Below are 19,181 nucleotides of genomic sequence, written 5' to 3'. Positions count from 1 at the left end.
GGCTGTCTTACAACGTGGCTCAGATATTTTGCAATCATAGATTCGATGTCATTGGAGCGCGACGGAAAAAGGAGCAACGCATCGTCCATCACCCCTACTACCTAATTCCATTGATTGGCTGAGGAAGGGATGCACGTCAGCAACAACACAGGAATGAAATTGAGTCTTGTCTTTTGGTGCCTTGTAAATTTCCTCATACTCACCTCAGTCTCTAGTATAACTAGTTATGGATCACCGCTACTATCTTGCCTACCGGTGAGAGATGTATATTGGGTACCTGCGTAGTACACAAATCGACATGAATTTAACTAAGTGGCACGATGAATCTTAGACTTCAGCTGGACCTAGGTAAACTCAGCCCTAGCCTAATCTGTGTTGAAGGCCCTAAATTGGTTATAAAAACCATGTCACGCTAATTATGCGTACAATTCTGCTGACTTTACAGTTTATGAACGCCAAGACCCTAATTTGGGTTGGGCCTGGGTCGGAGGTATTGATGTATGAGTACTTATAGTCAACTATAACTAGTTAGGGGACCTTGGAATCATATGATAATTTGTCAGCATATCTGTTCAAATTCCAGTGTCGTCATTCAACAAGAGAGTAGTAGTTACCTGCCAGCAAATCGCCCAACTAAATCGGCCTAGTGGGTAAAGATCAGCAGTGTCTCCCCGATATCTGAAGTGGACAGCCGGCTGCGGCCAATCGCCCCGCTTATCTAACGCGTGGCCTGCACCTGGGCAACCTTGGAAGGCAGCGAATTTTGTTAACGGAAGATTGTTTCTTTTCTTTCTTCTCTTCTTATCATTTCTCACTGTGCGTTGCTTCAGACCTAGCTTGGATTTCACTGTTGGCTTTCTGCACTCGCTGGACCCGGCGGGATTGTTGTTTCCTCGTTTCCTCATTGCTTGGCGCATACGACACCCCATCAATTAGACCATCCGCCCAATATGCGCGACGATTATACTCAAAACGACCCTGGCGGCTTCCAATCAAGTCATGTGTTGCACAGTAAGACAGCAGTGGGCAGTGCATACCCGCCTGCCTACGGAGAGTGGAGCGGAGAAGCTACAAATACATACTCCAGATGGGACCCCCGGGAATGGTCCTTGAAGAAGAAGATTTTCCTAGCGGCCGGCATCGTGGTGGTAATCGTGGCTGTTGTCGTTGGCTCTGTCCTAGGAGTGCGAGCCAATCGGTACCCCAATTACTCGAAACTGGATTACAGCTTGAAAGACGAATTTTCGGGATCGACCTTCTTCGACAACTTCGAATATTTTACCGCCACCGACCCAACCAATGGATTTGTCCAGTATGACCTACAAACCAAGCCTATGCCAAGCAGATCAACTGACGTGTAATTCAGGTATATCGACCGAGCTGCATCCGAATGGCTTAATCTAACATACGCCTCGGACACCTCCGCGGTGCTCAAGGTGGACACGACATACAGTGGATCGGAGGCTGCTAATGGGCGCCAATCTGTACGAGTCACATCTAACAATACCTATGCTGATGGGCTTTTCATCTTTGACATTATCCACACCCCGTACGGATGTGGAACATGGCCAGCCTTGTGGCTGACAGACCCCAGCAACTGGCCCGAGCACGGAGAGATCGATGTAGTGGAAGCTACCAACGCTGGTACTTTTGGAAGCCAATCGACGCTTCACACGTCGAAAGGCTGCACCATGGGCGTTAAACGGAAAGAAAGTGGCACTGTGGATAACGAGAACTGTTACTACGAGGCGAATGACTATGCGGGCTGCGGCGTGAAAGGCGCTTCGAGTACTTATGGTCCCGAGTTTAACAGCAATGGTGGCGGAGTAAGTGATGGTGTCCCGGACTGTTCATGCTTCCATCGAAACCAATTTACTAATAACCACCCCTTTCAGGTCTACGCGATGGAGCTCCGTGACGCTGGTATTCGCGTCTGGCAATGGGTCCGCTCTAAGATCCCGTCCGATATCACCTCGGGCAGTCCCGACCCATCCACCTGGGGCAAAGCACTTGCGGACTTCCCCAGCACGGATTGCAACATCGGTTCTCATTTCAAGAACCAGAGTATCATCATCAATATCTCTTTGTGTGGTGACTTGGCGGGCGCGACCAAATACTACACGACACAAAGTAGTTGCCCTGGCAACTGCACGACATTTGTGCGGGATAATGCGACTAGTTTCGACACTGCGTACTGGGAGTTTGGCGGCTTTAAGGTCTATCAAACCTCGTGAATTTTTGAATTGCAGAGTGTGATTCCCCTTTAATGTGCTCCTGAATTGATGTATGTGGGTTTCGATCACTGCCGGGGTTTTGGTTTGTGCTTTATTTTAAGAGGGCGGAGTTTTCAGGGCAGATTGTGCAATCAGAGGAGCTTGAGATCTCATCATTTAGGTGATGATGAACAAACTCTCTATGTATTTTTCTTCGTAATAGAAGGCTAATTAGCAGCAAGACCAACGTTATATATCTTCCTTCGTGTCTTTGAAGACACTAGAGATCCCTTGATAATCATTGCACCTTGCCTCTCGAGTCGACAGGCCAGATCTCCTCAATGACTCCACCTCGATGGGCGTAATAGAAATCGTGCAAGTTTACGGTAGGGTCAATGTGGCTCGGTACCATCTCAACGCGATCCCCAACCGAAAGCGCCGGGGTCCCTTCTTCCCAACTGAGTGAGCCGTGCTCGTCACCAAGCACACCATAAGTGTACCTCGGGTCCTTACACTCCGCCAAGCCACTATCCGTCGTCAACGATTTCAACCCGCTGTCGATTGTGACCGACCGAGGACCTTGTTTGCTCAGAACAGTTGATAGAATCGTAAGACTGTTGGAGTAGAAGGTACCGACGGCATTTCGGTAATCGGTATCCATGAAAATAAACGATCCAGGCTGGAGCTCAGTGACGCCCGGCACTGTGGCGCAGAACTCCGCCGTTCCAGTTCCCCCGGTAGTCACCACCTCGATATTGAAGCCTGCCTTCCGCAGCACGTCCGCAGTATTTGTGAGGATCTCCATAGACTGTAGACATTGACTCTTGCGATCTTCCCTATCATGCAAATGCTGCAAATGACCCTCATACCCGTGGAGCCCGATCAGTTTCAAATGCTTCAGACCCTGCACATGCCGTGCTAGAGTCATGGCTGGGTCACCCGGTAGAACACCAGTGCGATGAAGCCCAACATCGAGATCAATCAAAACCGAGATAGGTTCGTCGATACCGGCCGTCGCCAAAGCCTCGTCAATAGCCGTTGCGCCGGCTTCACTGTCAATCACTATCCTGATTTTGCGGTGTTTGCGGTACAGTTCCACCAGCCGTTGTACCTTTGCAGGGCCGATAATCTCACACGTGATAAAAAGGTCGTCGAATCCTGCCGCGGCGATGACTTCTGCCTCGCTGACTTTGGCTACGCAGCCTCCCTTTGCGCCCGCTTTGACCATCTTGTTGGCTAGGATCGCGCTCTTGGTCGTTTTTAGATGGGGGCGGATGTCGAGGCCAGTTGGTAGTAGCTTGTCCATTAGCTTTTTGATGTTGGCTTCGACGAGATCGAGATCTGCGATCATGGATGGTGTATCGAGGGTATCGACCCGGTCGCCGACTTTGGGGGAATACATGTTGATTTCGAAGTCGAGGGTCTGGATGAGGTTCGAAGCCAGTTATGTGCTGGTGGTCAGTGTCTGGGTTTGAAGCTTGACAAGGGGTGTCGCTTTATAAGTTGGCTGGAGAATGCAAGGGATAAATATGTGCCCGTGCTGTTCCATAATGGACCCCGCACTAAAGATGGGGGCATTCGTGCGGGGTAAGAAAATATAGATTAGAGAAGAAAGTGTACTAAATTGATGTATCCCAGAGGATTTTGTTTCTAAAATATTCATTCTTTACCTAAGCATATCCAGCTAAGTTGAGGCATCTTCTAGATCCATGTCCTTTTTGTATCAGCAAGTTACCGCATAATGTCCTAATCGAGATGTTTTTTATATCGACTAAGGTTTAAGCTAAACATTACAGTACCATGGATCGGCTTAGACTAGTCCCGATTCAATCGCAGCATCCATAGATCTGTTTTTCAAGGAAGTTGAATCTATCAATCCTCCAAGGTTCGACGAGACTCACGATGTTGTATAACCTCAGAGCAGAAATCCAGTGCATTTTAAAAGTTGGGCCAAGGCCATGCATGAGAAGGAGGCGACATAGAACATGCAAATTTACATTGCCTAGGGCAGGCTGGGACCCTAATGGGCAATGGCTAAATTAGACAAGTTACCGATCTTATGCTGATTCATGTCAACTTCAGAAAAAGTAATCCCCAAAGAAGCATATTTCGGATGATGACAAGAGTAATAAACACATTTTCGAAGCTGGCGTGGATTATCATCCTTTGTGATCGGTGCAGTGCCTAATCCGCCACTCACTATTCTGCGGGGGCCAGGGTTCCAGTGTCTTTGCTACGGGAGCAGAACTGAAATCTGAGAGGAATTGGCTCTTTGCTTCTACTCTTTTATCAAACATCCCTTGGCTTTTCTTTGACACCCTGTCTATGACACTATTGAGGATTCCTGGACTAAACCTTCACGCATTTATCATATTGTAGAGTAAGTTCTGAGTGAGATTTTCTGATGAATTGAGCTAGTAGTACGGAGTAGAGTTAAGATAACAAATATCATTAAATGCGAAGGACTAAGAAAATAAATTGTATACATGATGTAGAACGAGCGTCCTGATACTCTTCGCAGGGCTACCGGTTACTTGACCAATTCGCTGCAGTGGCCGCGGTCTTGGATCGTAGGTGTGTCAGATAGACTAGGTAGTCTTGGTGGCCGTTTTCTTAACCTTCGGGACGCGCACCCACCAGTACAGTGCACATGCCGCAAAGATATTGAAGACGATGAACACCCACATAATGCCGAAGTTGCGCCACACATCTGAGTAATTGGATGAGACAGAAGTAAGGTACACGTTTGTGTCGCTGATGGGGCAGAAGTTGCAGTTTGAGGTTGCGAGTTCGTGTTCGACGTAGCCGCCCATGGTGGACTTGTATGCTTCCATGTACTCGCCGCAGGTACCGTTCAGCGGGTCGAAGTGCAGGTACTCGTTTGTCGCACATATGACTTTCGTGTTAGAGATGCCGACGGACAGCATACCGCTGACGAGGTACGTAAATGGCGAGACGCGGTACATGAAGATCCAGAAACCTGGGAGCTGTGCGGGAGTAGCAAGGACACCGCAGAATAGGAGGCAGAGCATGAAGAGCATGTTGCCCGTGTTACCGGCATTCTCGGCGGTTTCGAAAGCCGCGATCATGAAGTGTGCAAAGGTAGACGAGAAGAGAAGAAAGGTCCAGATGAAGAGCCACATTTGCGCGCCGCGGAGCGTGACGGAATCAGTGGGCTCGGCGTTGCGGTACATACCGACAGGGTAGTACCAGCAAACGAATATAATGAGAGACATGAGCGTGTTCCAGGGGAGTTCAACAACAATATTCGATATCATGAAAGCTTTCCAAGAGTAAGCTTTAGATGGACGTTCGCGGACCTCGTACAAACTGCGCTGGGCAACGAAATGTGGCATGATTTGCTGGATGAGCTGACCAAAGAGAGTCAATAACATAAAGATAGCGAACATCTGGTTCTGAAGCCCCTGCATCGTGTTGGGGGTATTGTATAAAGAGAAACCGACAAAGAGAGCCGAGCTGCCGCATAGTGCAGTCTTGGAGTAGATGTATGTGGGTGAGCGCCAGATTTGCTGGAATACTCGGGTCTGGACTTCACAGAGTTGTTCGTAGAAAGGAGCGGCGAATTCGCGGTAGCTGGCCTTGTCCTCGCGCTTACCCAAGACAGTGTGGGCAGGGTTGACAAGCTGGGAGCGTTCAAATTTCAGTTCGGTGAGATGTTTTTGGACATGTGCATGTTCGGGGGACTTGCGCCATGTCTCGTACCAGTCGATATCAGTGTGGAATCCAGGAGCGGCACCGATAACGTCGAGCATCCATTCCGCGGGGTTAGCGGTAGGAGGGCACGGGGGACCACCGTTGCGGACGAAATAGTCAATAAGAATTTGCGAGTTCTCGCCAATATCTCCATAGTACACGGTGCGACCACCGGCCTGCAGGAAGAGGAGTCGATCAAATCGCTGGAATAGCATAGCAGAGGGTTGATGGATAGTACACAGAATAGCCTGACCGTTCTTTTTCAGTTTATCAAGGAGATCAAGGATAGCCCATGATGTCTGAGAATCAAGTCCAGAGGTAGGTTCGTCTAAAAAGAGAAGTAGAGCTGGCCTGGCGGCAAGCTCTACACCGATTGTGAGTCGTTTACGTTGTTCGACATTGAGACCCTCACCAGGTACACCAATAACGGCATCAGCATACTCGGTCATTTCTAGGAGCTTGATAACTTCTGTGACATAGTCGACCTTCTCTTGACGAGGAACGTGAGCGGGCTGGCGTAGAAGAGCAGAGAAGGTAAGGGCCTCGCGAACTGTGCTGGTGTTCAAATGCAGATCTTGTTGTTGAGCGTAGCCGGTCTTGCGCTGGAAGGAGTTATTGCGGGGTTTGCCATCGACAAGGATCTCTCCAGTGATAACACCCATAGTGGTGCGGGTAGCTAGGGCATCCAATAGTGTGGTCTTTCCGGCACCAGAGACACCCATCAGTGCAGTCAAGGTACCCGGTTTGACCCATCCATCAACATGATCAAGAATCCTGCGATGGTCCTTTCCAATCTTAATATCGTAGCAAACATCTTTCCACTGGAAGATAGCAGTCTGGCGTTCGATGATGGCAATGCCGTCCGATTGGGTCTTCACAGCAATGCTGCGGCTACTACCGCCTTCGACATCGTCCTCTGACTTGCTCTTCTTCAGGGCCTTGTGCCCGCGACGGAAGACTAGGATCTCGCCCTTCGACTTCTTTTCGGTGATGAACTCGGTAGCAATCAGATAGACAACCATCAGGGCGAACATGAAGGCAAATATAATGCCGATGTTCCTCCACTTGTGCGAGGCGGTATAGCCATAAGCCGACTCAATGTAGTCGTCGCCATTGACGTAGGGCTGCCCAGGCACTGATCCAACTGTGGAGCAAACACGGTTGTGAGTTCCGACATCCGTGTAGCCAGGACCTGACGGGACGTAGTTGACACAGATGAAGTCGCGGTTGTGGAACTCATTGATCATTAGAGACTCAAAGCCATAGCTGATGGGATTGATATAGGCGATCCAGCGGGCCCATCCAAGCATGTAGTGTACCGGAATGGTGAATCCGGTGTACATGGCGAGACCCAGAATTAGAATCGCAGCGGGGGCCAGGGCTTGAACGAGGGATCTTGTCAATGATGCAATGGACCGGAAGAACATAGACATCGTTAGAGTCAGGACGAATGAGGTGAATACAAAGAAAAAGAAGGCACCAGGTTCACGCCTCAGGTTTGTCATGAAGTAGAGAACCAAATTGTAAGTGATAGCGTTGAGGACCTTATAGGGCAAATCCATCAACATAGATGCAAATGCTTCGGCGGACGGGTGGTAGAGGGCATATCGAGAGTGTTTCTCCACAATTGCCCGTTGAGCATAAAGAGTGAGCATTTCAAGGCCGGAACCAAACGCATTCATGAGAACAGCAAAGAAGAGGAGAGCACCGCGCTGGAAGAAGCTGTTGGTATCGGCCTTGAGGTTGTAAAATATACTGGCGATGATGAGAGCCATGATGGAATTTCCAATTAACGAAGAAACTGTGATACTAGGATCACCTTTTAATCGTTGAAAACTGCGCCATAAGCACAATTTAACCTGTTGCACGTATGAAAGAGTGTAGGGTGACGATACATGCTGGGCCTTGGCTTGCTGAGCTCTCCGAGATTGCTTGAACTTGTCCAGGTATTCACCACCGAGTGCAAACTTTGCATTATACATCTCAATGTCTTGCACGAGCTGTGCTCGTTCTGCTGAGGCCTTCCATCTTGCCGCGAACTCATCGGGCGTCCGGGGGACGCGGTATTCATACCCTGGCTGCACGACACGCTCGAGATGGCTAGTCATAGAAGTGAGGAAATCGGCGTCAGTTTGTCGGTTAGGGCAGATGAAACCCATGTCAAGGAAGTACTTCTTAGCCGCGGTCGTGCGACCAAAGTAGATCTGGCGACCTTCGTAAAGAACGAGGACCTTGTCGAAGTGGTCGTAGGCAGCCTGGGGAGCTTGGTAAAGGGAAACACAGGCCGTGGCGCCGTTGATGTCAGTCTGCATGCGTAGAGTCTTGCAGAATTCGACAGCATTTGCACTATCAAGACCACGAGTGGAGTTGTCCCAACATTGCAGCGGCGCCATGCTAAGGCAGGCTTCGGCAATACTGACACGCTTGCGCTCTCCACCGGATATACCGCGGATGAAGTCGTTTCCCACGATGGTATTTTTGGTGTGACTGATACCGAAGATGGCCATAATGACGTCTCGCATATGCGTGGCATACTGGTTCACAGTTGCTCCTCCGGGAATGTGGCGTGGCGCTCGGGCCCGGGCAGCAAAGAAGAGAGTGTCTCCAACCGTGAGCTTAGGGAAGTGGACGTCGACCTCAGCGGTGTAGATGGCTTCTCCCCTAAACTCGGTGGACATTTGCTTTGCGCTCACACCTGACGACTATTAGCAGGAAGCCTTCACGTGGATGACGTCGGACGTACCTTGGAAATTGATCTTCGAGTTCTTGTCGACAAAAAAGCCGTGTGTCTCTCCAGCGATGGTCTTCAAGAAAGTCGAGCATCCCGATCCAGGTGGTCCAAGAACCACAAGCATCTCTCCAGCCTCCACCAAGCCATCCAAGCTCTGCAGAATTTCGATTTTGCGTTGATGTTGGCCTGTGACCTTCCTCGCCAGACTGAAAGTCTCTAACCAGACGTTGCCAACGCTCTTCTGATAATCGGTATCGGAACCGAAACCGTGCACATTCAGGTTGCTGAAGGCTATACCCAGTGTCCGGAGTGGATGCGCTTGTTTGTCCTCGGTCTGCATCTGTAGCATGGCCGTGCACCAAGCCCGGGCATGGAAGTGTTCCCCATTGGGGTCCAGGGTCGATCCAGGCTCCGCTGAAAAGGGGTTCTCGCCAGTCGTTGAAAACGTTTTCTGCTCTGTGAATTCTCTGGCCAGTTGGTGAACCTCGGCCTCCCTCTTCTCCACACTGGGGACGTCGTCCTTCACACTTTCGGTCTCGCGGTCGCCATTGGCCACGAATTTGCCCAAGCTCATGTTTGCGGGTGTTCTGGTTCGACACCAATAAGCGTCAATCGAATATATCGACTATAGTAAGAAAGAAGGACTGAAGTTTCGGTATCAATTGCTAGGAGCAGAAGATTCATATATAAAGCAGCACATTGCCCTAGGCATTCTTCGCTCTCAGTTTGGACTGAAGGCATGGATAACGTGATCCACGCAAACAAGGCCTGGAGGCGTTTTGCGAACATTTTTGGTCCGTGTCATGCAAACAAAGGTTTACCTCAGCCAAGATCGATGGCTCACATCAGCCACCTGGGCAGATCAATGGGTCACATCAGCCAGAACAATCTCGGCCCCGGGGAAGCGCTATTGGCCACATCCACATTGATCTAGTTTAGATTAAAAGCCAAAGCGGGATTGAGCCGTTTCGGGCCAGGGATCGACGTAACCCTGTCCAGCCCTAGAGTGGTCTGGTCTGCCCACCCACCCACCTTGCTCTTGCTTCTGGCATTGCCGTGGATTTCGAGCTTTTATCGCAAGGAAACCTAGATCCCATCTACTTCCTACACCCCACAATTCCGTGTTCAGCCAGAGATCGAAGCAGCAATGGTGAACCTCCAAACCATTCAAGCCCATAATGCGACTCTCAAATCACTAGCCCCAGGTCTCGTCGCGGTGTTCGGTAAGTTCAACCTGCTCCAACATTTTAGTCTTTACGATGCTCCCGAAGCAAATAGCCCGATCCAAAGGCTCTGCTCTACCCCATTCCCTCTCTTGGGAATTCCATCTCACTAATACCCTCCAGTCGGCGGCACCTCCGGCATCTCCCTCTCCACGGCCCTCGCCTTGGCTCGTCACACCCTCTCTCCCAAAATCTACCTCATCGGCCGCAGCCAGTCCGCCGCCGACGACGCCATCGCCTCCATGAAGACCATAAACCCCTCCGCCCAACCGACCTTTCTCCAGACCGACATATCCCTCCTCAAAAACGTCGACAGCGTGTGCGACGAGATCGCAGCTAAAGAAAACAAGCTAAACCTGCTCTTTATGACACCAGGGTATATGACGCTGAAAGGCCGGGATGAGACGGCGGAAGGCTTGGACCGCAAATTCGTGCTGCATTACTACGCACGGATGCGATTCGTCACCAAGTTGCTCCCCCTCTTGACCGCAGCCGCAGAAGACCCATCTGTCAACGCCAACGCCAGACTATCCCGCGTAGTCTCCGTCCTAGACCCACAGGTCTCCGTCCGCACCGGCGGCTCAGGTAGGCTCGACTTCTCAGACCTCAGTCTCAAGCACACCTTTAGCCTCCAGACGTGCCAAGCGCACGCCAGCCTAATGGGCGATTTTTTCCTAGAGGGAATGGCGCAGCGACACCCGCATACTAGCTTTGTCCACGCGTACCCCTCTGGCGTGGCCACAGGTCTGATGCGTGAACTGCCGGTTGGACGCGTGCTGTCGTCTGTGCTAGGGACGCTGTTGAGTCCATTTATAGTTCCGATTCAGGAGAGTGGGGAGAGGCATTTGTTTGCGGCAACGAGTGGGAGATTTCCACCGAAAGCCGAGGGGGCGAAGATGGAGGGGGATGTCGCGGTTGGCAGTGATGGGACGAAGGGGAGTGGTTGTTACTGGGTGAATTGGGACGGGGAGGTGTTCCCGGCGAACAAGAAATTAGGGAGGACGAGGGGGGAGGGCGCGGTGGAGAAGGTGTTGCAGCATACCGACGACGCGTTTAAGCAGGTGTGCGAGGATGGCAAGACATACGTGTGAAATGTCATCGAGGGAAGAAGTACGGAGTAATAGACGAAGAAATAGACGTGTGATACCTAGGTAGGGCGGAGTGGTCAAATACCGGGCTTATTCATCAATTTTCTCATTTATACGGTATTGGTGTTGTAACAGCGTATTTGTATAGATCGAGAGGCATGCGGCTGCCGACCTTGAAGAAGTCGGTGCGTTCAGGGCCCAGGAAGACTGGCGCCGCTTGGTTGGCCCCTAGAGAATCCTTTCAGGGGTGGCTTGGGCCCACAGTTTAGTTTCATAACTGTCGCAGTACCGGAATGTCTCCCGGTTGGAGATTACCAGTTATGCGCTTGAATTTGGTTTCATCCATGACGGTAAGTGCTCGTTGTCTCTGGTATGTGGGATATCCCGAATGAGTCTAATTCACTGCAGATATCATCGATAAAGAAATCCAAGACGCAAACCTGGAGGAGGTAGAGCAGGCCTTGGAAAAAGGCGGACAGACTAGCAAGATCGAAGAGAAAGGTGGCTCCTCTGGAAAGCGTAGAATCGTTGCCCAGATTCTCCGCGAGATGATGGCAATCGACCCCGAGAGAGCAACGGTTGTCACCAAGAGCTGGGCCGCTGGTGTTCAACATTCGAGTACCCGGCAGGATGACAAGCAATTCAATACTCTCGAGGAGTACATCCCGTACAGGTGCTTTGATGTGGGATACGGGTAAGTCTCCTGCACCCACCAACGACCTTAGCATCCTAGGTCAAACCTCTACCCGATACTAATTTTATCCTGCTATCAAGGCTCTGGCACGGCCTTGTCGCGTTGAGCTGCGCTATTACCATCCCCGAGGAAGAGGCCGATGAGGCGAGGGAGCTTCTCATGCCTGCTGGAAATTCTAGCCTGCATAAGTGCATATGCATGGTATGCAGTTTATTTCCTTATACTATGAGGTTCCACGGGGTCGAGATTCTTAGTGAGCGCCGCCACCCTTGTATTATTGCGGGCTTGGTTGTTGTCAATTGTCCGCATTTCTACTTAATGTAGCCGCTATCAATAAGCTGATGGCCCTGGTCGTGCCGTAAAAGTCTGTATGCTCGGTCTGGTATGCTGATATCACGCGCCGCCAGCCTGAAGCCTATCAACGACCCGAAATTATATTTCTAATTATATTTCTAGCTGTGGACTTATTTCCGGCGTGTCTTCCCCTCTGGTACTGCGCCACCACTCACTTTGCCGCACAAGTTCTCCATCTTCACCACCTAGCAGAGTCCAATACTTTTTCAAAAACCACACCCTTGCCTCCCAGCTGCGGACGTCCCACGGCGTACCTGTCGAAACATATCCAGTGGAGTTATTTCGATCCTTCTTCCCAATGCCTGCACCTCCCCAGCATACTAAACCGTTCAGCATGTCGTGGAAGAAGTTATCCTCGTCAACCTCTTCCTGATGGGCGATGAGACCTTTTCGTAGTGTCGGGAAAGGTAGAATATCTATGTATGGATGATGCTTGACAGTGATTTGTTCGCTGCTCGGCCTCAAGTCCGGCTTCAGTGTCTTGAATGTTCTCTTCACTGTGCAAATCATATTTGCTTTGGCCATATCATCCGCTGACTCCGTGCTAGACTGGAAGAATGGCGAGAGAGATTCTTCGGCACAGAGCGTCTCCTCGGTAATGCCAACATGTATTCCAAGAGTACTCAGTGCAGCTATAGTGCAGACTGTTTCGATGCGAAGGTTGTTGGCATATGGATCTGCTGCAGGTGCACTCGATCCGAATCTGAGTATCCTAACCTCCCCACAGCTGAAGGGGCCTGCTGGACCTTCTGTCCGTATCTGGAAGTGTGGGCTGGAGCAGCCGCAGTCGATGTTGGTCGTCCAGTATAGACCAAGGGCGTCATTTTGTTTATCACAAATGAGAAGAGAAGGATCAACATGTGTTGTAGAATCCCATACGCTCAGTGACGGTGGTGTGCCGTCTGACTGCGAAACATGCGTTGGAGAATCCCATATACTCAGTGATGATGGGGAGGTATCTGCCTGTGGACAATATGTTGTAAAGTCCCATACACTCGGTGCTGATAGGGTGTCATTTGACTGTGGAGTAAAGTATTGGCATTCTCTCGAAGTCGCCGTAGATGGACTGGAAGTAGATATATCCCAAGTATCATAAGCTGGGAGGCTCTTTGCAATATGGGTTGGAGCAGTGGTTGAGCTAATCGTTGCGACCGCCTCGGATGGGCCTGTACCCGCAGCTGGTGTTCTTTCAGTAGCACGGCCCGGCGTAGCAGATGCTGCAAGTGCTTCGAGACTCTCTAGGCGCTCACGAAACTTTTCTCCTAGACGAAGGATTAGTATTCCTTTTTCTGGGGATCCCTGTACCCATGATCCGTATGTTGCCGGCATGCCTATGCCAGAGAAGACCTGTACTCACGGTACTTTCTTTGTGCTTGAGCGTTCTGCTGCCGTCTCTTCTCTGGGTCACGGCGGACAGGCTTCCGTTTCGCCTTTCCCACGCTATCACTCTGCAGTGTTCCTTCTCGAGTCTGAAATGGCATCGTGTAAAATGTTGGGAAGATGTCAAAGATGTGGCTAGAACCGTTGCGGCACAGCTGCTGTGGGGACCATGGCTGACGTGAGCCACATATTTTCGCCCGGCTCCACGATTGGCTCTTCTTAAGTACTGCCCCACTTTATTTGTCCCACAGAGATCGGAGCAGCCGAAGCTATGCCTAACATAGTAATATTGATGCCTTAGAATCCTGCTGGACCGCAGAATGCAGGATTTTGACAGTGCTCTTCCAAACCCGTCTACTTCTATGCTTTACATCCTGAATATTGAGATCAAAGATCCCGAAATTAGTTAGAAGGATATTTTAGATGCGTCTTAATTGCCTATATTAATCTCATATTTTTTATTGATTTTATATGGTTAATGAAAAGTATATGAAGGTGACGGTCTGCCTCTGGAGACTGGGACTTCATCATTTGGAGATGGTTCTTACCCTCAAGGGCGACTTTTAGGTCATGTGACGCGTAACAACTATTGATCCTATCAGGCTAATCCCAGTTGGGAAACCGGAAAACATCGGCAAATGGGAATTCTGGTTTACTCGTGAAAAAGAAAGGAGCGGTCTCTTGATATGGCTAAGAATTGGCAAGAAAGCAGGTTACCGGAATAAGGTATTTTCGAGGCATTTTTGATTGAGTCAATGTCTGTCAGCTATCCAACGTGGAGCGATGGAAGTCGGTTGGTGCTCTTTCAAGCGTATCTGAGGTGGTTCTCAAAAATTTGGGAAGTGAGGTTACCATCAAAGATAGTTGATATCAATGGTTAAGTCATAGCTAGGTGAGAGTATATATATGATTTATGTGTGATTTCCGGTGAAGGGACAACCCAATAGATTTCTCTTAACCTAGGATCTGCCATCCCTTGTAGTGCAATGAAGAAAAAGCATTGTCGCAGTGTTGCACTGAGTGCCTGCCCACCATGAAACGTCTCATCGTACCTAATCACTGGTGAATATTCAAGACCAGTGACTTCCAACATCTACTTCCCGGACAAAAATTGTCTCATCGTATGTTGTCAGGAACGCATACTTGAGGTCCAGCTCACGCATTTGACCGGCTAATTGCCCTGTCCGTTATATGAATGTTAGCCTTAGAACATATCGAGCTTGGGGGATTAAGTGATAACACGAACCTAGGTAGCGCCTCTCTTCGCCGTCCCCGAAAGTAAGAATAGCCGTAGCCAGTATGTTCACACTCAGACAATCCCACGGCGTCTTTGCCTCTCCGATGACCTTGATGGCTTTGTATGAATCAAGGATAATGAAGTCCGGAACACCTCTGAAGGCTGTTGCTAGGGTTGTCTTTGTTGGGACGCTCAGGGAGTGGAGAGAGAGAAGACTTTTGCAGTTGGAGGTAATAGTAGTAAGATACTGCTGGGATAGTGATTTTATTAATGGTATAACGGGATCTGAAGGCGATTTGATAAAAGGCGAGAGTATAAGGGGATCCGGGGACGATACAATAGCCAACACCTGCTCTGTAGCTGCACGTTGTCTAGAACGCTCTCTCTTTTTGGCATCCCAATAAGATTGATACTGATCGGTCTCTCGGTCGCTGGCGCGTGAGCAAAATAACTCTAAAGGATGCGAGTGACCGCATCTAGTATATATTTTGAAAGCTACAATGATAGAGAAAGTAGATGCTTAGACAAAGATATGCTCTGCCTATATGCTCTTTGTCTGAAAGAAAAACTAGATGCTTTATCTGACATATCTGCTCTGCCTGTATGCTCAATGCCTGAATGATCATTATGCACCCATAGAGATCCTGGTCACATGACACATACCTAAGATGCTCCTCTTTACTCCCCAATCAAACAGGACAAACAGGGCATTCAACAGCCTCATTTCCCACAATTGTGATAAATCTGCCTATGGATCGACAAGCCATAGAAAATTGGAGACGAGTTTCATCTTTTACCTGCAAGTCAAATACTCATCATAGATTCTGCTCGTAAAAGGAGCCTTTGATATGGGAATGTACAGAGTCTTCCTGTCAACCTCGGCAGTTACCACCGGCTCCACTCACACGGACGTCTGGACTCCACAACCGGCCCCGCCACGAAGGGACCGAATCCCCACAAGGACAACGCCATGGAAATCGGACCGGAACCGAACAAGAAGAGGCTAGCTCTGAGTCGGTGTCGGAAGATAAATAGATGGAAATGGTGGTGTGATGAGTTGAGAAGGGGCTAGAATGGCAGGGAATAAGTTTTATTCAAACCTTATGGAAGAACTTTTTACGCTATTCGTAGGTGAAAGGCTAGGCTAAGCAGTCGATGGGCTAGTCATGCGAATGAATTGAGCGACATGGTTAGTTTTTTATCGCAGAGGAATATAGGGCTGGCGTCCAAGCACAACTAGACAGAGCATTAGTATCTGTATTGACGCAACGAGATTGAGGCCACAGAGGGCGAATATCTCGCTTACATCGGTTGGTCCGTTATAGCTAGGTTTGCTAGTCGAATAGTTTGTTTATTTATTATCTCACCGAGGTTGGGCTACTGTCATGAGTCACAAGCCAAGATACAAATTATGGTTCAATGGCTTACTGATGATAAGAAATTAATTTATTGAAGCCAGAGGACCGCGAATAAAAGGTGTAGAGGAAAAAAAACCCGGATCAGATTAGAATAATCTATGGTATGTGGTCTTCGGGCGTGGTTGCTTTTGGTTGGTTCGCTTTCAGACATTCACTAGATTCAGCTGAGAGGACTATCCAGATAGACGAGTTGGTTGTACATTGAATTGATCAATTTGAAGAATTAACCTCGGCTTTGGCTTAGCAGGATGAAATACTATACAACACGAATACTATACAACACGCATCCATCGTTGATTTTTGGCATCATGTACGAATAGGAAATATAACAAGCTGAACCAAGTATGATTAGATATAGAACTTTGAAAGCCATATAAACATAAGAACGTTAATCATTACTGGGACTAACACATGAACAGCCGCACACTTCCCCTCTCGCACCTATTATTTAGAAGACAGCCCCATCCCAAATCACCGAATTTTGCGTAGCCCAATCGGAACATTATCGTCGACTTTATTTTGAGGTGCGTCATCATTCCAGTCCACATTCCGGGTGGAAGCCTTTTGCCGGAAGAAGCGATACTTCTGCAAAAGCCTTCTATAGAAGAAGAGTAAGGCAACTCCAATAACCAATCCAGCCACAGAGCCAACGACAATACCCGCAATAGCTCCTCCTGAAAGACCAGAGCTTTTTTCACTCGTGGTAGCCGAGTTCTTCGTTGTGCCCGACGCCGCAGTAGCAGTAGACCCAGATGCAGCGGTCGTGGTAGTAGTCACATCGGTGAACTCATCACTTGTCACATTGAAGCAAGGGACCTGGTAGGTGAATTTGCTCGCAGCGACGTATGTGATGTCTGCACACGCGTAGTAGGTTTCGTTTTTGTCGGTATCAAAATCCGAGGTGTATTTGATCTGGAAGGTGGCGTTCGTTCCCTCTTCTATGTCGATCGATGGGTTGGGGACGGAGTAGCATTCGTGTCCCGGCTTAATGTCGCTAAGAGTAGAGCCATTAATGAAGGGCTCAAAGTCATCATTGGTACTTGGGTCTAAGGGAAGGTCAGTCTGGATAGATAGGATTGATGAAGTTAGCTTACTGCTCTTGTGAGAGATAGCAACCTGCATTTTCCATGACTCGTCTTGGAGTACAAGTGCGAGCTTGCCGTTGACTACAATGTCTTGTCAGTATGTCCCTTTTTGTGGATAGTGAGGCTCTTACTAAGTGGGAAGTTCGTTCGGTTCACGGGTCCTGTTGATGAGCCGCATGGGGCGTTGTTGTCATACGCTGCACCCCAGAGACGATCGGGTGGCCACAGGAAGGCAGCCGGGCCCATCTCTTTGCTCGCTGCGTCGCCATGGGCACACAACCCAACCGCGGAGAAAGCGAGTAGTGCGAGGTAGCTCTTCATTATACCGAGAGGGTATGCTAGCAGAAATATATTTGTAGAAAAGAATCTTGAAGGGAAACACGGAAACACGAGACATCGCCGTTTATAAACATCCAGTCATCCTCGACTGCATGACAATCTAGAGTAGATGAGTATCGGCTTGGGCCGACTCCGCTGCCACGAGGTTGACAAATTGCCAAGTGTACCAAGTGCTTGGCAACCATAGTTTCCTGCAAGTTACGTCCGGGAATCTTCTCACCGGAGTTGGACCACTGATATGGATCCATTCAGGCCGAGTCACAAGCCAAAAGCCACAAGCCAAGATACAACTTACGGTTCGATGGCTTGCATATGATAAGAAATTAATTTATTGAAGTTCGAGGAGCCCGCCGGATAAAAGGTCTAGCGGAAAAATCATACCTACGACCCGGATCTGATTAGATTAATCAGATAAGATGGGTGGGTCTTCTCCGGCTAATTTGGCTGATTTTCGGAGCTCGCTTACACATACTCTCAGGATGGCCTGGGTTCATTTGAGACATTGCTCTAACGGGTATTCTCAGCCGGAATAGCTCTTGGTTCTCCGAGCGTACGTACCACTAGATAGTTCTCGCTCCGAAAAGACCATTCTGCCAAGCATCGTATCGTTCTTGGGGGGACATCCGCAGGTAAATAAGTAGACACTGAACTGCCGTCACTTGAGGTATACATCTTCTGTCTCTACAATTCCAAATACAAACTTCATACCTCATTTCACTCGTTGATATCATCATGCGTCTTGTTAACCTCGCTGCTCTTGCCTGCGCTGTGATCAGTGCCAGCGCATTCGACTTCCCGGAATTTGTCCCTCTGCACCGGCGTCAGGAGGCCGGCACTCCAGCATATGAGTGCCACGCCAACTGCGGTATGTTCCATATCCTCTATGCAAATCATGACTCGGACTAACAGGATCAGGCGGCGTGATTGTCGATGGCCGTACTGACGGGTACTGTGATACCGATGAATTCACGACCGAGTTGGCCGCTTGCTTGGAATGTGCCCTTGAGTATGACATTTGGCAATACTACGGAACCTCCGTGTCAAAGGCCGCTACTGCTTGTGGATTGGACGCTACCCCGGTCGAAGCATCTTCTACCACTACATCGGCTAGTGCAACCACTGCATCGGATAGTGAGACCACTACATCCGACAGTGCTAGCGCTACTGAGACTGCGGAGAGTGTCACTTCCGCTGAGAGCACTGCTGCGGCGACCACCTCTGCTAGTACTTCGATCGCGACAACTTCCGTGAGCCCCCCGCGTGTTTCTGGTTCTCCTCGCCCGTCGTCATTGATTCCTTCGGCCACACCCACTGGAAGCTCGGTTGGTTTCTCTTCTACTCAACTATGAACTTATAGCTAACTTGACACAGACTGCTTCTAGCACTCCTTCCTCGACCCCCGTCTACACTGGTGGTGCTACGATTAATATGGGCAGCGGACTGGTGTCTGGTGCTGTTGTCGGTTGTCTCCTTGCAGCTTTCCTGTAAATAGTGGTGGTGTATAGTAATACTTGATGGAGCGAAGGAAGGTGTGAGAAAGATTGGTGGATGCTGTATATTCAATTCTCTCTTGTGACAGGCCTTGAACCTGTCTACTGCACTATTGCAGCAAGAATCCTTTATTAAGACTCGAAATTAACGTTCTAATCTAAGAGTCTCAGATTGTAAGCAGTATTTTCTTGAAAAAATAGTCCCAAACTTGAAG

General features: G+C 49.3%; 7 protein-coding genes across 7 annotated transcripts; 3 read left to right on the top strand and 4 right to left on the bottom strand.

Annotated features, from left to right (window-relative positions):
- Positions 1–950: 950 nt before the first annotated feature.
- Positions 951–2,234, top strand: LCP9604111_8135 (glycoside hydrolase family 16 protein; the record flags this gene model as incomplete). Its single annotated transcript, XM_039076245.1, has 3 exons — positions 951–1,312; positions 1,367–1,826; positions 1,896–2,234. The coding sequence occupies 3 exons, from the start codon at positions 951–953 to the stop codon at positions 2,232–2,234; spliced, it is 1,161 nt and encodes a 386-aa protein (XP_038925914.1).
- Positions 2,235–2,511: 277 nt separating this feature from the next.
- Positions 2,512–3,615, bottom strand: LCP9604111_8134 (DSD1 family PLP-dependent enzyme; the record flags this gene model as incomplete). Its single annotated transcript, XM_039076244.1, has 1 exon — positions 2,512–3,615. One exon carries the CDS (start codon positions 3,613–3,615, stop codon positions 2,512–2,514), a length of 1,104 nt encoding a protein of 367 aa, XP_038925913.1.
- Positions 3,616–4,801: 1,186 nt separating this feature from the next.
- On the bottom strand, positions 4,802–9,232 carry LCP9604111_8133 (uncharacterized protein; the record flags this gene model as incomplete). The annotated part of the gene is made up of 2 exons (XM_039076243.1): positions 4,802–8,622; positions 8,671–9,232. 2 exons carry the CDS (start codon positions 9,230–9,232, stop codon positions 4,802–4,804), a joined length of 4,383 nt encoding a protein of 1,460 aa, XP_038925912.1.
- Positions 9,233–9,805: 573 nt separating this feature from the next.
- On the top strand, positions 9,806–11,920 carry LCP9604111_8132 (uncharacterized protein; the record flags this gene model as incomplete). Its single annotated transcript, XM_039076242.1, has 7 exons — positions 9,806–9,881; positions 10,005–10,942; positions 11,118–11,189; positions 11,256–11,319; positions 11,378–11,663; positions 11,744–11,864; positions 11,918–11,920. 7 exons carry the CDS (start codon positions 9,806–9,808, stop codon positions 11,918–11,920), a joined length of 1,560 nt encoding a protein of 519 aa, XP_038925911.1.
- A 54-nt stretch (positions 11,921–11,974) lies between these two features.
- On the bottom strand, positions 11,975–13,498 carry LCP9604111_8131 (bZIP transcription factor; the record flags this gene model as incomplete). Its single annotated transcript, XM_039076241.1, has 3 exons — positions 11,975–12,078; positions 12,173–13,279; positions 13,375–13,498. 3 exons carry the CDS (start codon positions 13,496–13,498, stop codon positions 11,975–11,977), a joined length of 1,335 nt encoding a protein of 444 aa, XP_038925910.1.
- A 3,025-nt stretch (positions 13,499–16,523) lies between these two features.
- Positions 16,524–17,458, bottom strand: LCP9604111_8130 (uncharacterized protein; the record flags this gene model as incomplete). Its single annotated transcript, XM_039076240.1, has 3 exons — positions 16,524–17,098; positions 17,147–17,218; positions 17,269–17,458. The coding sequence occupies 3 exons, from the start codon at positions 17,456–17,458 to the stop codon at positions 16,524–16,526; spliced, it is 837 nt and encodes a 278-aa protein (XP_038925909.1).
- A 750-nt stretch (positions 17,459–18,208) lies between these two features.
- LCP9604111_8129 (uncharacterized protein) lies at positions 18,209–18,964 on the top strand (the record flags this gene model as incomplete). The annotated part of the gene is made up of 3 exons (XM_039076238.1): positions 18,209–18,341; positions 18,392–18,798; positions 18,848–18,964. The coding sequence occupies 3 exons, from the start codon at positions 18,209–18,211 to the stop codon at positions 18,962–18,964; spliced, it is 657 nt and encodes a 218-aa protein (XP_038925908.1).
- Between the last annotated feature and the right edge of the window lie 217 nt (positions 18,965–19,181).

The sequence above is a fragment of the Penicillium roqueforti genome (assembly GCF_015533775.1).
Source record: "Penicillium roqueforti strain LCP96 04111 chromosome Unknown scaffold_29, whole genome shotgun sequence".
Lineage (NCBI taxonomy): Eukaryota > Fungi > Ascomycota > Eurotiomycetes > Eurotiales > Aspergillaceae > Penicillium > Penicillium roqueforti.
Note: the sequence above shows the minus strand (reverse complement) of the source record. Positions and strands in the feature narration are given on the sequence as shown.